We start from the raw sequence: 16,363 nt of genomic DNA, 5'->3' as shown, positions 1-16,363 counted from the left end.
TCAAAATGGGAAGAATAAGTACAGCCATCTCAGAGGGTCATTGTGAAATTTAAATAAGATAATGCTTATAAAACATTTAGCTAAGTGTCAGATGCATCTGAGTTCCAAGCATGTTAAATACTGTCAACAAATTCACACTGGTCCTTGGCTTGAAGAAAGAACTTATGCTCTGACAGAGAGTTGTTTCTAACACTTCATGGCACATGTTTATGATGTACTGCTACTCTGAGTAAACACAGAAAAACATGGTACATACAGCCGCTTATTTAGACAAATGCTCATGTGAAATTCTGTTGACATCATGATAAAGCTTGTGGACCTCTGAACATAATGTATCTACTGTTACATACATTAAATTAGAAACTAGAAGATTAACAAAAATGGATAGTACTAGACACTTTTCTTTTAGAAACTTTCAGAGTGGCTTTGGGAAATATTTAAATCTCAGATTTCCCACACTGACTCTAACAACATGCTTAATACCCATTCTTCAATTTCACACATCACTCTCTAATCAGAATTGCAGAGTGTTAGGGTGTTTCAGATACTCAGATTGTAACATACTTTGAAATGTTTTGCAGATTTATTGGCCTGCTGCAATGGAACGGGTGGAATTATGTAAATTAGCTGGGAAAGATGCCAATGTAAGTATGAAACTTTAACAATTATCTTTGTAAAACTTCTACTGATATGAGAATAAATATTTATATTGGGCTTTATTGAATTAATGGTATTAGTGTATTATTTTTCAGACTAAACTAACATATTCCATGTGAATATTACTGTGGAATAAAATATCTCTACCTTACCGAAAGCCATGATATTATTTATAAAATTTAAGAAATCTAGAAATATTCTAATGTATTAATTCTAAATATTATTTTTTGTCACAAAAAAGATTAGAAACACATTAAAATATTCAAAAATAAACCATCCAAAAGATTGTAGTTGTAAGAATATATATTTTTCATGTATGCACATGTATTTTGTAAGTGTACATAAAACCATCAGTTATTTTAGCATCACACAGAATTGATACGTAATTTCAATTGAGTTGAAATTAAAATATCTATAAGAATTCCTTTATGTAGTGACATGATGGAAAGAACAATAAGAATTAGTTAATAATGAATGACAATTCTGGCATAAGAACTAGTAATTACTTCCTCTGAAATTTACATATTAGTAATAATGATTATATAAAATAACTCATAAAAGACAACTAGAGGGTACTAATAGAAGCTTTTAGTTTAAGCTGCCTTGAAGAGCAGAGAAAACCCTTAAACAGGTATGACTTTTTGTCTGCGGGATGGTCTTATCTACCTTGATTTCTGCACTGTTCAAGCTGTCCTGCATGCTCCCTCTAATCGTGTTACCTGATTTATCTCCAGCAATGAGGGCCATGACTCTGACTGGCTCCTCTCCTCATCCGAGTGCTCTGATTCAGGCCAGATATTCTGTCTTCTGCCCTGACTTCTTGCATTATGGTAATGGGGAGAATTGCTCTTTTTTTTGGCAAAATAAATTTCACATCAAGTTGTAACCCAAGATGACAACAGATCGTAACCTGGGGCAGAAAAATGGACACCTTGAGGCTTCTTTTGCACCATCCTTTAATCGTACCTCTAACCACAATAATGCAGGGGTATTAAGCTCAGTATTACCGTCATATTTAATAATAACAAATAGTGTTTGTTATGAAAGGATGAATAAAGAATCCTCTATCAACGTGATATAAATAAAACAATATAACACATAATGCCTAATGATGTGAGGAGAAGCTCAGACAGCTAATAATCTCAGACAACAGGTTAGTTCACTCATTTCTTACTCATTTATTCAAAAAATATTTTTAGAGATCCTAAATATGTATATGAAATTCATATCATATCTGCCCTCATGCAGCTTTCAATCTAATGGGGGATACAGATTTGCTCAAATGATGACTTCTACATAGTAACTACAAAGCAAAATAATTGAAATGAAACAAAACAAACTTGTGGTGACCCCTGATTTTATATTCACTTATTAACAGAATTAAATGTCATCCTTTCAGGCATATTTATATTAGCAGAAATATATCAGGGAGTATTAACATAAAATGCAGTGGGAAACAGTTTTTACATTTCGGCCACTAGAGATGAAAGAGATTAAACTATTCTGTAATGTATTCTTCTTCCTCCCATGGCTTTGATATCTTCATCCAGTTCAATATTCCAACACCAAACAGGTACCCAGGTCTGCAAAAGCACCAATACTTTACTGAACACTCATGGAGAAAAAAAAAAAATGCTTTGGTTATGAGAGTTTTTCAAATTATTTCATTTAATGGACAGTATAAGCATGGCATAACCACCATGAACATTTTAATATTTCTGTTTCACCAGTATTGAGTATACGATAAGGAGGCAAGAAGGAAAAGGATGTTTTCAATTGACTCCAATAAACTGGTTTTCCCATGGAGTAGATCAGGGATAAACAGTCAAGGTCAAACAGTCAGTGAAGGTTTAAATTCTGACAGTGTTCTCACTTGGGTATGTTCACTAATTCCAGTTACATAGTAACTTAATTGCCTCTCTTATTAAGTTAAAGCAAACGGAGATAAACTTTTCTGGAGGTGATATCCTTGACCATGTAGGATTCTGTATATAGAACATATTGTTTCAATTCGGTCATAATTATGAGCTAGCAACCACCTCTAACCTTTAAGTACATTTGCTGCTAACCCAGGATTAAAGATATGAGGAGCTTTTTGCTTTTTGCTAAAGGCTATAGTTTGCTGTTGAATCATGTAGTGATAATTTTTAATTTTTGCCTCATTTTAACTTGTTCCTTTAAAATAATGTTTCATTTTAGAGCTACTGATAATAGCTACTAACACTTTTGTAGCAGTTACCATGTTCAAGGAACTGTTTTCAATGCTTTACATTTATAACCTCATTTAATCCTTATGACAACACTATATGCTAGATTTTATTATTATTTTCTATTTTCTGGATGAGAAAACTAAAGCCAAAAATCTTAAATGGCTTGCCCAATATCATGCATCTGGTAAATGGTAAAGCCAGGGATTGAATCCAAAAGTCTTGCCCCAAGGTCTGTGCTCTTACATAACATTATAAAATATACATATAAGATCCAAAAACTATATCCTTCAAATTATTTCTCTCCGTAATATCACCAGAACATAGATCCTCATTTTTAACAGCATTACTTAGATTTTGGCCGACAGAAAACTGAGACAGCTCTGTGATTTTATTGACATCTTTTATTATGTTTGGCATTACCCTCTCTCCTCCTTCCTCTCTAGTAATTTTTACCTACTTCCCAAGAGTGTGTTTAGGATTAACAAGTGTTTGGAAAGACTGTCCCTTTACACAAAGGTACTATATAACTGCAAAACAGTGAATTATTTACCCTAATGAAAGTTAGCTAATTGGGGTGGGGATAGTAGAAGATGAGGAAACAAAAGGGAACTATTCCACTTTGTTGAACATAGTCCCCAGTTTAATCCAAAGAAGGGTAGAGGTGACAGGAAGATATTTGGTAGTATTTTACTTCTGTTTAGTGGAAAGTTATTCAAAAGAAAGTAACTAAAGAAATGTCTTTAGTCCTGACTATATAATTGTGGGTTCAACAGCTTACTCCAAGCAAAAGAAACCACAGGGTGAGGGGAGCCTGGGCTGTTTGTCAGTTTAACCACAGAGGGGCACAGCCTGTCCACACAGACATTACACAGAGTTAAAGCGTCTTCCGGAACTTCAGTTCTTTGATTATATTCACCCTCCTTCCCTCTCTCCCTCCTTCCCTCTCTCCCTTCTTTCTTTCCTTCCTTCCTTCCTTCCTTCCTTCCTTCCTTCCTTCCTTCCTTCCTTCCTTCCTTCCTTCCTTCTTTCCTTCCTCTCCCTTTCTTTTTTTCTTCCTTTCTTTCTCTCAAGAAAGTCTAAAACTAAAATAGAACGTTCATTGTAGAAAGTTTGCAAATTATATACAAGCAAAAAAAGAAAAACAAGTCATGTATAAATACCTCCCCCATGAACACTAACCAGAGATAACTGGTGACATTTTGATGTTTTTCTATCTTATCTATTTACTATTTTTCAGTATGAAATCATTGTGTACATAGTCACTTAAAACACTTATTTTTTTTACTTCACAGACTGCCATGAGCATTTTCCCATGTCATTAAATTCCTTTTTATAACACTATTTTAATAGTTACACTGCATTTCTTTATGTATTATTTCATCAATCCCCTATTGTTAGAAGTTTGGTACATATCCAGTTTTACTATAGAAAATGACACTGTACATGAAAAATTTTTATGTAAATATTATGAACATCTTTGATTATTGAGTAGACTTTTATTAGTTAAGGACATAAAAATTTTTATAAACATGTTGCCAAATCGCCCTCCAGAAAGTTTATGGCTCATATGCTCTAACCAACATTATGTGATCAACGGAGGGTGTATTTACCTAATATACCATTGTTAATATTGGATACAACATACAATTAATGCTTAATACAAATGCATATGAATGAATAAAATATGTATATTCTTTGCCAATAAAAAGAAAATTATTTTTGCTGTTTTAGCTTGAATTTTTTTCATTACTCTAAACATCTTATATAGCGGTAAAATAAAATTTTTAAATAGCATATCCCTGCGGGCTGTATTTTTTTAATTTTCCTGTTTGCCTTTTTTGTGCTGATTATTTACAGATTTATAAAACATATACACACACACACACATACACACGTATATGTAGATGTATATAATAACATAAATATGTATAGAGTATACATAAGGTATAGTGCCTTGTGTTCCATGCATGAAAACATATTCTTTATCACTTTATCAGTTACCTTATTTGATGTATAGACTTTATTTAAATAGTCATTTCTATCTTTTTCTTTAAAATGTTTTCTTTTGCACTTTTACTGTAACTGATTATTGCTCTCTAGAAATCTTCACTGTTAGATTTCCCATTTTTAAGTATAAATGTGATATATGAGAGTTTCTATTTTTATTTTGAAGTGTTAACCATCTATTAAATAGTTTTTTGTTGTTGTTGTTGTTTGTTTGTTTTAGACGGAGTCTCGCTCTGTCGCCCAGGCTGGAGTACAGTGGCTCAATCTCAGCTCACTGCAACCTCTGCTGCCCGGGTTCAAGTGAGTCTCCTGCCTCAGCCTCCTGAGTAGCTGAGATTACAGGCACCTGCCACCGCTCCCAGCTATTTTTGTTTCTTCGTATTTTTGTATTTTTAGTAGAGAAAATTCACCATCTTAGCCAGGCTGATCTTGAACTCCTGACCTCGTGATCCACCCGCCTCGGCCTCCCAAAGTGTTGGAATTACAGGCGTGAGCCACCGCTCCCGGCCCTATTTTAAAGATTTTAAGACCTAAACTGATATCTCTGCATCCTGGATCCTGTCTGAGAACTTCTAGACAAGCCTAACATGTAGCACAGAGACAGATATAGGTGAAAAGTCAAAAAATGTTTGATGATAACAATATTCTGTAACACACATTAAAAATAAAACCAGATAAGATTCCTAAATCATTAGTATCTTCTAATATTTAACATAAATAAATTAAAATTAGCTATTGTAAGTCAATTATCATACTAGATATAAAGCTGTTTTGGATTTTATTGGACACTACGTACGTCTTGAGAATTACAAGTACTTCTATTTTTCTATTATCTTTCCAGGTATCTGGGGAGAAATTAAAATTCTAAGTGTTAATGCATAGACTAATATGTTTTTGCTTTTTTTCTCTCCAAGTATGAATTCATCTTTATACTTGTCTATTTAGTTATTTATATATGTATGAATATGTCTGAGAGATAAAACATTGAAACATCTAATATTACTTAGGATAATTAAAAAGTTGATGTTTCCTTTGGTTCTTTCTCTCTTCTCCCCCTCTTCTCTTTTTCTTTCTCTCCCAGTGGGGGTAGGGTAGGGCCTATGGAAAGTCATGTAGGTAGGAGGAATAAAGGAAGGAAGGAGAAATTCAATACTTTTCCTAAGTTGAATATATTATTCCCTGGGTTGTCTGGTTACATGCAGTGATTGACATTGTGGGCAATAGCTGACAAATTAGCTTTCAGGGAAAGTTACAAAGGCTGCTTCTCAAAGTTATCTTTCTTCATGCCTCACAGAATTACACTACCATTGATAGCCTTGCAGGTCACTAAGTGAATTAAATCAAGTTAATTATTGATCATGCTATTTAAACAAATCTTTGAAACTTTGTATATAAGAATAAAACAATACAGGATTTCTGAGACTTAAAAAAGTGAAGTTATGAATTGAAAGGGAAGTCATTGTAAAGTTTTTTTTGCAACAAGGATTGTTTGGCTTAAATGTCAACCTCAGCCAAAATTTAAAGTGGGAGACCTTATCTTTCATGATCTCTGTTCACAGGTTTCTTTTGCTCAGTCAGCCAAGGCCTTTCTATTGCCTCTAGGCTGCTGAGAGAACCATCCTCTCTCAACTTCCCTACAGAAAACTTTGAGCACAACTGACATTTTTGTAAACTGTGTCAGATACTTCAAGATTCACCCGTACATTTTATTATTATTATTATTCCATGTCAGCCCAATCAGACAGAAGGAGGAATTTCACAAATTAATCTGAGGTATGCCTTGTCAAGTCAGGAAATTGGCATATTAGGCAACTTTCTAGGACTAGCACCATTTTAATAAAGTACTCCTAGAAAAGTGAAAGGAAATGAAATACTTTAGATGTGATTCAGAATTTTTTTTTAAATAATCAACAAAATTATATCCCCACTGTGTATAAAATGTTACCCTGGATCATATTTGTCTTTTTAAACAGTGCTGCGTCACTGGTGGCTTCTAATCTGTTTGACTCCATAATTTAAAATCTGGAAAGGGAGTTATATTTCTTTATCCAAATATTTATTTCAGAATCTTGCAAAATTACTTTCTAAATTCTAACTGAGCTTTTGAAAAAATGAACTAATTGGTGGTGAGTCAGTCCTCCCTCACTCCAGCCATATGATTTTACTGTTCCCTGCCCTGCATGCTCTCCCCGATGCACTACCGTCTTTGTGCAGGAAAAAACAAGGAATAAAAGTCTTTTCAAAAAGCGAGCATGAGTGAGCAAATTAAAGGCTGAATTATAAAATTTCCTACTCTAGCCATGAGGTCATCAATAAAATTTACCTGGTGATCAAGTACATTTTCATACTTTTATCTTATCTTTTCTCATATTACTTTGTCTTCATTGTTTGTTCAAAACTATTAGTATTGACCTGCCACGGTGGCTCATGTGTCTAGGGGTTTGCTTGAGGCCAGGAGTCCCAGACCAGACTAGGTAACAAAGCGATACCCTGTCTCTACAAAAAATTACAAAAATTATCCAGGAGTTGGTGACTTGCACCTGTAGTTCCAGCTACTCAAGAGGCTGAGGCTGGAGAATTGCTTGGGCCCAGGAAGCGGAGGCTGCAGTGAGCCGAGATCGCACCACTATACTCCAGCAGCTTAAACAAACAAACAACAAACAAATATGTGTGTGTGTGTGTGTGTGTGTGTGTGTGTGTATGCCAGTTGAAACGTTGTAGCTCAAAATCAGGGTAAGGAATACACAAGTATTAAATTTATATTATTTCACTTAATCTACATAACAGCCATAACAATCCTATCAGTAAGTCATTGTCTGCCTTTTTAAAAAATTTTATTTCATTCTAAGAAACACCCTACCAGTTAGGTTATCATCTATTGTTGGGGTTTGTTTGTTTTTTTAAATATATTCCTCCTAGGAACCCCAACAACAGCAGTGGACCATTAGATCCATGCCTGACTGGTGAGTAACCTATGGCCACTTGGGCAGAAATAAACTGAACTTTTTCTGTGAAATCCAGTGGTTTATAATCAGATTACCAACTTCCTTAATAACCCAACACTTGCCTGTCTCCTGGGTAAAGTCAATCTAGAATAAAAGTGTACTCCAGCCCAGTGTTTACTTAAGTGTCTTTGGATCTAAGAATCATGAAGCCATGGTTAAGAAATTGCATCTAACAAATATGTAAAGATACAGTATCACTTGCAGGAGATAGATTGAAAATAATATGTAATAACAAGAATAAATACTTTGAAAAAGAGAGAGTCACTATTTACTGCTATCTGAAGCATATAAAATAATTAAATTCTAAAGATCATGATGACATAAGGAAATATTTTTAGGCATAAGCTTATGCAAAACAAAAAGAAACAAAAATTTCTTCAAAAATTTGACTCGGTGTAAAAAAAGTCCATGAGAAAAACAGGGATTATTGAAATTAACCAGAAATAATCTGATTCTTAAAGGCTCTGAAACATTGGAAAATAAATGGCAAAAAGTGGTAGGACATCTGGTCAATAAGAATAGAATAAATAGGTAGAGATGCACGTTTGTGTTCAGTGTTTTGTTCAGTGTAGCTGAGACAGATGACATTGCACACAGTAGTAGCTATATAGTATAAATTATGTGGTAATAACAGATCATGATAGATTTTGTGTTCTATGTATTTCTTGTAGAAAGTAAGGATACCAGGTGTGGTGGTTGGTGCCTGTAGTCCTAGCTACTTGGGAGGCTGAGTAAGGAGGATCTCTTGAGCCTAGGAGTTTGAGGCCAGTCTGGACAACATGGAGAGGTCTCATCTCTAAAAAGATTTAAAAAAGAAAATTTTAAATATGGACATCTAATTCACATTCTGTTTATATCCGTTTTCTAGGCCTCACTGAGTTCCACTTTAGAGGCTTGCATTCTAATTAACCCTAATTCTGATTAGTTCAATGGTTTTATAACTTCGAAAATGTAAAAAGCTACTCCTTTATCCCATGGTTTCTATATTTGTCTTGCCTTCTTTGCTACAACAGATGTCTAGAATTTCTCATAAATCTTTTTTCATTTGTGCTCTTACTTTTGAAGACTAATCTACTTGGAAAACAGGTGGCATAAATGATAATATTTCAAAAACCTGAATTGTGTGTTAATGCTTTTAATTTTTATGCCCAATAGACAGAATGTGCAAATTTCATCAGAGTACTTCAGCCATATAACAAAACTCACATATATGTGTGTGGAACTGGAGCATTTCATCCAATATGTGGATATATTGATCTTGGAGTCTACAAGGAGGTAAATAATGAAAAAGCATGAAAAGCATAATTTATTGTAATACGTTGTTACTTAATTCTTATGACATAAAAGAGGCAGATTTGAATATAAAGACTGAAACATATATGGCCAGGCATGGAGGTGCATGCCTGTAATCCCAAAACTCCAGAGGATGAAGTCAGAGGGTCCCTTGAGCCAAGGAATTCAAATCCATCCTAAGCAGCATAGGAAGATCCATTTTAAAACAAAACAAAACAAAAAATGAATAGTTTATGAACAATATAGTAACTCGTGTTCTTAGCCATTCTATGGACTGTCATTTTCACCATATACTTGATCTACCTAATAAAAATGTTTTTCTATTAAAAGTGGTTTTTAGCAGGATGATCAAAATTAATAGTGTAAAATGTTAAAAGCATTTGTTTTTATGGGCTCCATGTATGTCTTTATTTTCTATTGACTTTCCTTTTTAACTAGATATATATATATAGAATGTTGCTGTTGGTAAAAATTCATTTTCCATAAGATCTTGTAGTGGAATTGTATTATATAAATAATTTCATTTTCCCATCTAATAAAGTTTACCTGTTATGTATAATAGTGGACACTAAGTAAAGAATATTTTAATAATTTTGTTAAAACTTTATAGTCATTGGCACAATGAATTTATTGTTTCAGCTGGACCAAATTGGCATAATGGAAATAAAGGATGTATTAATTAGGAGTCATGTATTCCAGATATCAATTAGAACTTTAATAAGTGAGAAACATGCATATTTTGGCAATTAAATTATTTACCAATAATTCAGTTTACTGTCCTTGTGTTATGAACTTCATGCCATCCACTTTACATGGATTATTGCTTTGGAATTTCACAACACTCTTAATAAAGCCAGTGTCATTATAATTACCAATTTACAGGTTAGTAAAAATTAAGTCTCAGTGGAATAAATAATATGCTAAATCACCCAACTAATAAATGGTCTTGCAACAAATTGAATCAAGGCAGTGTAACTCTAGAGCAAGCATGAGCAACTGAGCTTTAGGATAAGTGCTCCCAGTTGTTTCTTGGTGATGTGCAATGTCATCCTGATGTTTCTGTAAGTACAGTCATGTGCATCATAACAAAGTTTCCATCAGCAACAGGCTGCATATAATACAGTAGTCCCATGAGATTGTATTACCCTATTTCTACTGTATCTTTTCTATGTTTACATATATTTAGATACACAAATGCTTACCATTGTCTTATGGTTGCCTGTAGTATTCAACAGTAACGAGCTGTACATGTTTGTAATCTAGGAGCCGTAGGCTATACCATATAGCCTAGGTGTGCAGTAGGCTATACTATCTAGGTTTGTGTAAGTGTACTCTGTGATGTTCACACAACGATGACATTGCATAACGATGTACTTCTCAGAACATATCCTGTCTTTAAGTGATGCATGACTGTACTTTTTGTGAGTAACCACACATATTTGCAAGATAATTGGCTGTGTTTTTGAAAGTAAAGTCTGGGATTATGGAAAAGGTTTCTTTATACTGACTTAACTGATTCAAACAGAAATCAAACCCACAACTATGGATGGATAGATTTTGCTCTCTAACCAACTTGTCTAACCAGCCCAGACTCAACTGTTTGAAAATAAAGCAACCCTGACAGTTAAATTTCTGAACCACTAGGAGACTAGGAAACTTGAATCTATCATTCTTTGTTGGTGGTGTAATGCTCTCTTGTCTAGCTCTGATGCAGGGTAATATATAACGTTAGCTTGTAGCATAGGGTGTAATTATGTGATATAGCCCCACAGCTTGAGTGTGTTTTGAGGCCTAAGGATAAAGGCCAAACTCACAACCTGCTGAGGAGGGCAAATAGTGTTCTATAGCTTCTTAAAAGTCACAAATGCTGGCCGGACACAGTAGCTCACACTTTGGGAGGCCGAGGTAGGCAGATCACCAGAGGTCAGGAGTTCGAGACCAGCCTGGCTAACATGGTGAAACCCTGTCTCTACTAATAATACAAATGTAGCCAAGCGTGGTGGCACGTGCTTGTAATCCCAGCTACTCTAAAGGCTGAGGCAAGAAAATTGTTTGAACTCAGGAGGCAGAGGTTGCAGTGAGCCAAGATTGTACTACTGCACTCCAGCCTGGGTGACAGAGCAAGACTCTGTCTCCAAAAAAAAAAAAAAAAAAGTCACAAGTGCTGAAAGGGAATTTAGATTTTAGATGGAGCTAATTAGTAGCTAATTAGCAGCTTGGGACTGTCAAGAAGCTCTGGGGCAGTCAAATTTACAAGTTTCATGAATAAGAGAATTATGAGTAAACAGGGGTTTTCAGACCAGTTTTCAGCTGGTCTGGCGTACAGGTAATTGTATGGCAGCCCTGCTTGAAAGTTGTTAACTTTTTAAATGTATCATTAGTCCCAATAAATCATTGTACTTCTAGAGGGAGTTTAGAAGGACCTTCCATTTTCAAATAAATAAGGCTCCTCCTAAGGTGGCTGGGAAGAGGGAACAGCAATACACCAAAGGAGCAGAAGAAGGTATACTTCAGGGACTGCTATGCAGTGTGGCTGGGGCAATGGGAAGAAACAGGGAAAAGCTAAGATGAATCCCAGATTTCTGACTTTGCCAGTGAGTTGAAGAGTGGTGTTATTTATTGAGGTGAGAGTAGTAGCAAGTTTGAGGGAAATATGGTGAGTTAGTTTTTCACATTCTGCGTTTGAGGCATATTCAGTAGGTCATGCCAAGTGGCCAACTGGAGCTGGAATTTAGGATGGAAGTCAGTGCTGCTGTCAACAACTTCTAATAGTAAGTTGAGGACAGATGGCCAGAGTTTGAAATATGGTTCCAGTAGTTTACTAACTCCATTGCTGTGTGCATACTCTATAAACTTTCTACGCTTCTGCTTATTCAGTAAAATAATGATAATAGTAACTATTTCACAGAATTATTTTGAGAATAAAAATGAGAAAATGATTGTATACTATTTGGCATAGCACTTGCTTCATTCTAGTCACTTAACATTCATCCATTTCTAGATAACAGAAACACAGAAAGCTAAACAGGCGTGGATATACACAATATGTATATTTTACATATTTCTATAAAATAATATTTGTATCCCACAGTGCTGGGAAACCTTGAAAGTTGTTTAATACTTGGCTTGGTATCGTTTCCTCTGGGACCTCCCCTCTGCTGCTGCAGATCTTATCTTTAAATTGCCATGATATTGACAATAATGTTGCTTAGCTGTTGTGATTGTTAAATGTTTTCTTACTATCATTCCTACCTACTTGTATCATCTTTACTTCTCTGCCCATATTTCCATCTGCGTAGCTCAGACAGGTGCTTTTTGCATAATTAATCAAGAATAAGGAACTTCATAGAAGCAATCTTATAAAGTTGAAGTCTCAAAATATAGAGTGCCATTAATTCAGTCAGTTTATTTCAGGAAGCACATGGAATCATCCATTATATATATATATATACTATTTTCTTGTATGTGTCCTTGACTGGCTCAAGGAAACTTGCTTTCTTGCTATCTTCTATTTCCAGTAGATTATAAAGGGAGACCTTGTCCTCAGCTTCCACAAATATCAATATAATGGGCTTCCACGGATCATTTAATCAAATATTGTATTCAAAAACAGAAGTCTATACAATTTTAAGAGTTTATCTAGTACCTTGGATCCACTGTTACATTTTCCCAGGTATTTTTTTTTCTTTAATACTTCCTTCTTTCCTCTTTCCCTCAGTTCCTCCCTCCCCTGCCTCCCTTCCTTCCTTTTTTTTTCCAGCTTTTTACTGTAATTTTCTGGGGCATCAGGATTCAATTCACTTTTCTCTTTACAATATCCCATTACAGATTTTTGAGTCAATAAATCTATTTGATCTGTGGAGAATAATGTACCCTTAATGATATTTAAATATGCTTCCGAGTCACCATCTGCAGTTGTTTTCCCCTGGCATATCTCTGACCCCATCCACAGTTGGGAAGCATGCCCTAAATGTGTTCTCATTAAACTTTTTTTCATAGCTCAGTTCCACTATTACAACTTTTCATTAGTTGGCCTATTCTAACAAAACAAACTCGGATTTGATCATGTTGTGGTCACAGTGAGTCTACAAATTAACTTCAACACATTTTTAAATTTATGTGTTTGAAATTCTGAGACTAGATTAGTTAAGAGGATAAATTTTGGAGACAGTCATTAATTCAACCTCCGTTTTGCCTCTTACGAGCTATGTGAGAGAATAAGGTCAGTAACCCTTTCTATCCTCAATGCGATATTTGCAAGTCTGGAATTATTAAAGTATTACCAGCTACATTATTAGGCTGGTGGTGAGAATTCAATGAGATAAAGGGCATAAAGTTGCTGGCGTTAGATTAGTACCTATTTAGGTACCCTTATTATTTGTATTAAAGTGTTTACTTAAAATTATGATCCATAAATTGTTAACCAGGCTATTTAAATTGCTATTAGTATTTAGTATTTTTTTTTTTTTAAATTAGGCAGTAGTTACTATTGGTCTTGTTCAAAAGAAAAACAAAGATCTGAAGTGCAACATAACACATAATTTTCTCTGTCTCTTTTGCTTTGTTGCTTGTGTTCTACGTAAGTTGCACTGAATGGTCCCTTTTTATTACATGGGTGCTGTGATATAACCTAATAGATACGTCACCTAGCCAGAATGTCTGAAGTGCAGGATTTCTGTAACTAGTGCATGCACAGAGTGAGTCATCATCCTTTCTGCTGGATGGTAGTGCTGTCATTGTTATGAAACACTCAATCTCATGGGGCCATATTCATTATACATTCATATTTTTTCTTGGAAAGTTCAACTTAAGATGTTATTTGTTTTCCCGAATACTAAAAGTCTGCCAATGTCATTCTGTCTGTGGCCACTATTATAAAAATAGATGTTTCAGCCAAAGTAACTATGTGGTTTAATGTGTACAGTGCTTTCATAATAGTGAAATACTACCACAGGATTTTTTTTTTTTTTACCCAGATGTATCAACAACTTGAAAATGAACTGTCCGCCTTAGAACACTTTTATGTTACTGTAATTTTAAAAACTGTTACAAGGTTTAAGTCATTTGACATAGTTGAAGATGCTTAGTTATATAAATCATAATCATTATCCTGAAAGTATGATTATTATAGCAAATCTATTTCTTAAAAGATGAAGTTGGTTTTATTAGGCTTAATAGGTTATTCATGAAGCTCAAGAAATGTGTGTTCTTAGTGGTGATTTTGATATTGATAATGGTGGAGACTAAATGTACTGATGAGTACATTACTACTTCCATTTGAAAAACTCACTCAGTATTATCATTGCCACTTTGGGCAAAGGGAGACCAAAACATGGTTATTAAGTCTTGCCAGATATGTTTGCTAAAAAGGTAAGGAGTCCAGCATGATGCACTGTATACTCAATTAATTTTATCAAATTCATGAGTTGGAATTCAGTTTGTATCTCCCACATTCTTACTGTTTGTAATATTTTTAAAAAGCTCACTGATATTAATATTTCTCATAACAGGATGTTATATTCAAACTAGACACACATAATTTGGAGTCTGGCAGACTGAAATGTCCTTTCGATCCTCAGCAGCCTTTTGCTTCAGTAATGACAGGTAAGATAAATGACAGGCAGTTCTTATCCTTAAATGGTTTTCTAAGAGTTATTTGTTGACTGAACCACATTTTCCTATTGAGTTAAAGTAATTGTTGACTAATCTACCATCAGCAATTTGTTTCCATTATTTTAGTGCCAGATTTGTCTGTACTGAGCATCCTTCTCAGTAAAGGAAGGCCACAGCAATCCATGGTGTCTGCACAGTTACTTTTTAAATGCACTTCTGATTGAATTTTTATAATGTAAAAGAACACATAATTATGTGTTCTATATTTTATATTTAGATGTCTGGGGATTTTCTTATGTTGTAATATCTCCCTATCTGACTTAGTATGGAAATTAAATTTAGCAATTCCCTATGTGGGTGAATTAAATCAAATTAATCAAGCTATAGAATACAGATAATAGAATGTTATAACATCTTCTTTTGCAATTTCACTATAACCTGATTTTATCAGTGGAAACATGAAATTTCTGCTAGCATAGCTAGTCTTCTCTCACTTTGTATACATCTTAAATTCTCTTATGAGATAGCTATCTTGTTCAAAGAAGCAGTGCTGTGTGGTCTGAAGTCTGCTCCAAGGAATGTCGCCAAGACTTCTGAATATCAACCATTATAAGGACTCCTTTTGTCTTGGTTTAGTTCATGACTTTAGTCTCTTTCTATTTAACTTGTCTGTCAAATGTTTGAATAGACGATAAGAGTGAAGCACTATGACATTTTAATTTTCACTTAGTGAAAACTAGTGATTTTGCTTTGAAGTGACAACATGTGTGTATTTGTGTTTTTTGAAAATTATGTGACTAATGATCAGTCATTATTCTCAGAAAATGAGATACATGGTTTGTGATTCTGATTTGTGAAGTGGAGTTGGCACACTCTTAATAAAAAGCAAAACAAAACAATAGATTGGTGGCAGTTGTTACACCCCTTATGAATCTCCAAGTAATTTTAGGTACAAGAAAGAAGTTTGAAAGCCTGGATATTCAGATCTAATTTTTATGTTGAAATATATTTTTCCTAACAAAACATTCAAATACTTGCAATTTTATAGTTTTCAAAGTGACATTTCGCTTCGTTTACCAAACTTTTTAATAATGTCTTTGTTGTTATTTTATTCTTTTTAAAAAATATGCCCACAATGAAATATTGCCATTTACCTGATACATCGTAGGGAAATACTGTAAGAGGATGGAAGCAGTACCTAATATACATCTACTTTACATAGCTGGAGTTTTCTCTCTCTCTCTTTCTCTCTCTCTCTCTCTCTCTCTCTCTCTCTCTGTGTGTGTGTGTGTGTGTGTGTGTGTGTGTGTTTCTTTAGAAGTTAGCTATCTCATTCTTGAGGTTGAATTATCCCTGACCATTCATTGAAATCTTATTTAGATGGATATAAACAGGGACTATAGAAAGTATCTTCATGCCTTCTTATACAAGGCAGAATTTTAAAGATATATTTCTGAGCAAAAATAAATTTCAATGACAACACAATGTATTTGTTCTCATATTTAGGCATTCATAAAATCTAAATGCTTTGTAGGAATTAGCCATTTTTTACATTGTTCTATTACATGTAAAGCCAAG

General features: G+C 34.3%; 1 protein-coding gene across 3 annotated transcripts in view; it reads left to right on the top strand.

The window, feature by feature from the left end:
- The window catches only part of LOC105475424 (semaphorin 3D), a 195,646-nt gene that overhangs the window by 104,963 nt on the left and 74,320 nt on the right, over nt 1-16,363 (top strand). For all 3 annotated transcript variants that reach the window (XM_011730635.3, XM_011730636.3, XM_011730637.3), the window contains 3 exons: nt 582-644; nt 9,035-9,154; nt 14,683-14,776. In XM_011730635.3, coding sequence (XP_011728937.2) covers nt 582-644; nt 9,035-9,154; nt 14,683-14,776 — 277 coding nt within the window. The remainder of the gene's footprint in view (nt 1-581; nt 645-9,034; nt 9,155-14,682; nt 14,777-16,363) is intronic.

The sequence above is a fragment of the Macaca nemestrina genome, chromosome 4 (assembly GCF_043159975.1).
Source record: "Macaca nemestrina isolate mMacNem1 chromosome 4, mMacNem.hap1, whole genome shotgun sequence".
In the NCBI taxonomy this organism is placed as follows: domain Eukaryota; kingdom Metazoa; phylum Chordata; class Mammalia; order Primates; family Cercopithecidae; genus Macaca; species Macaca nemestrina.
This window is presented reverse-complemented; position numbering and strand designations above follow the sequence as displayed.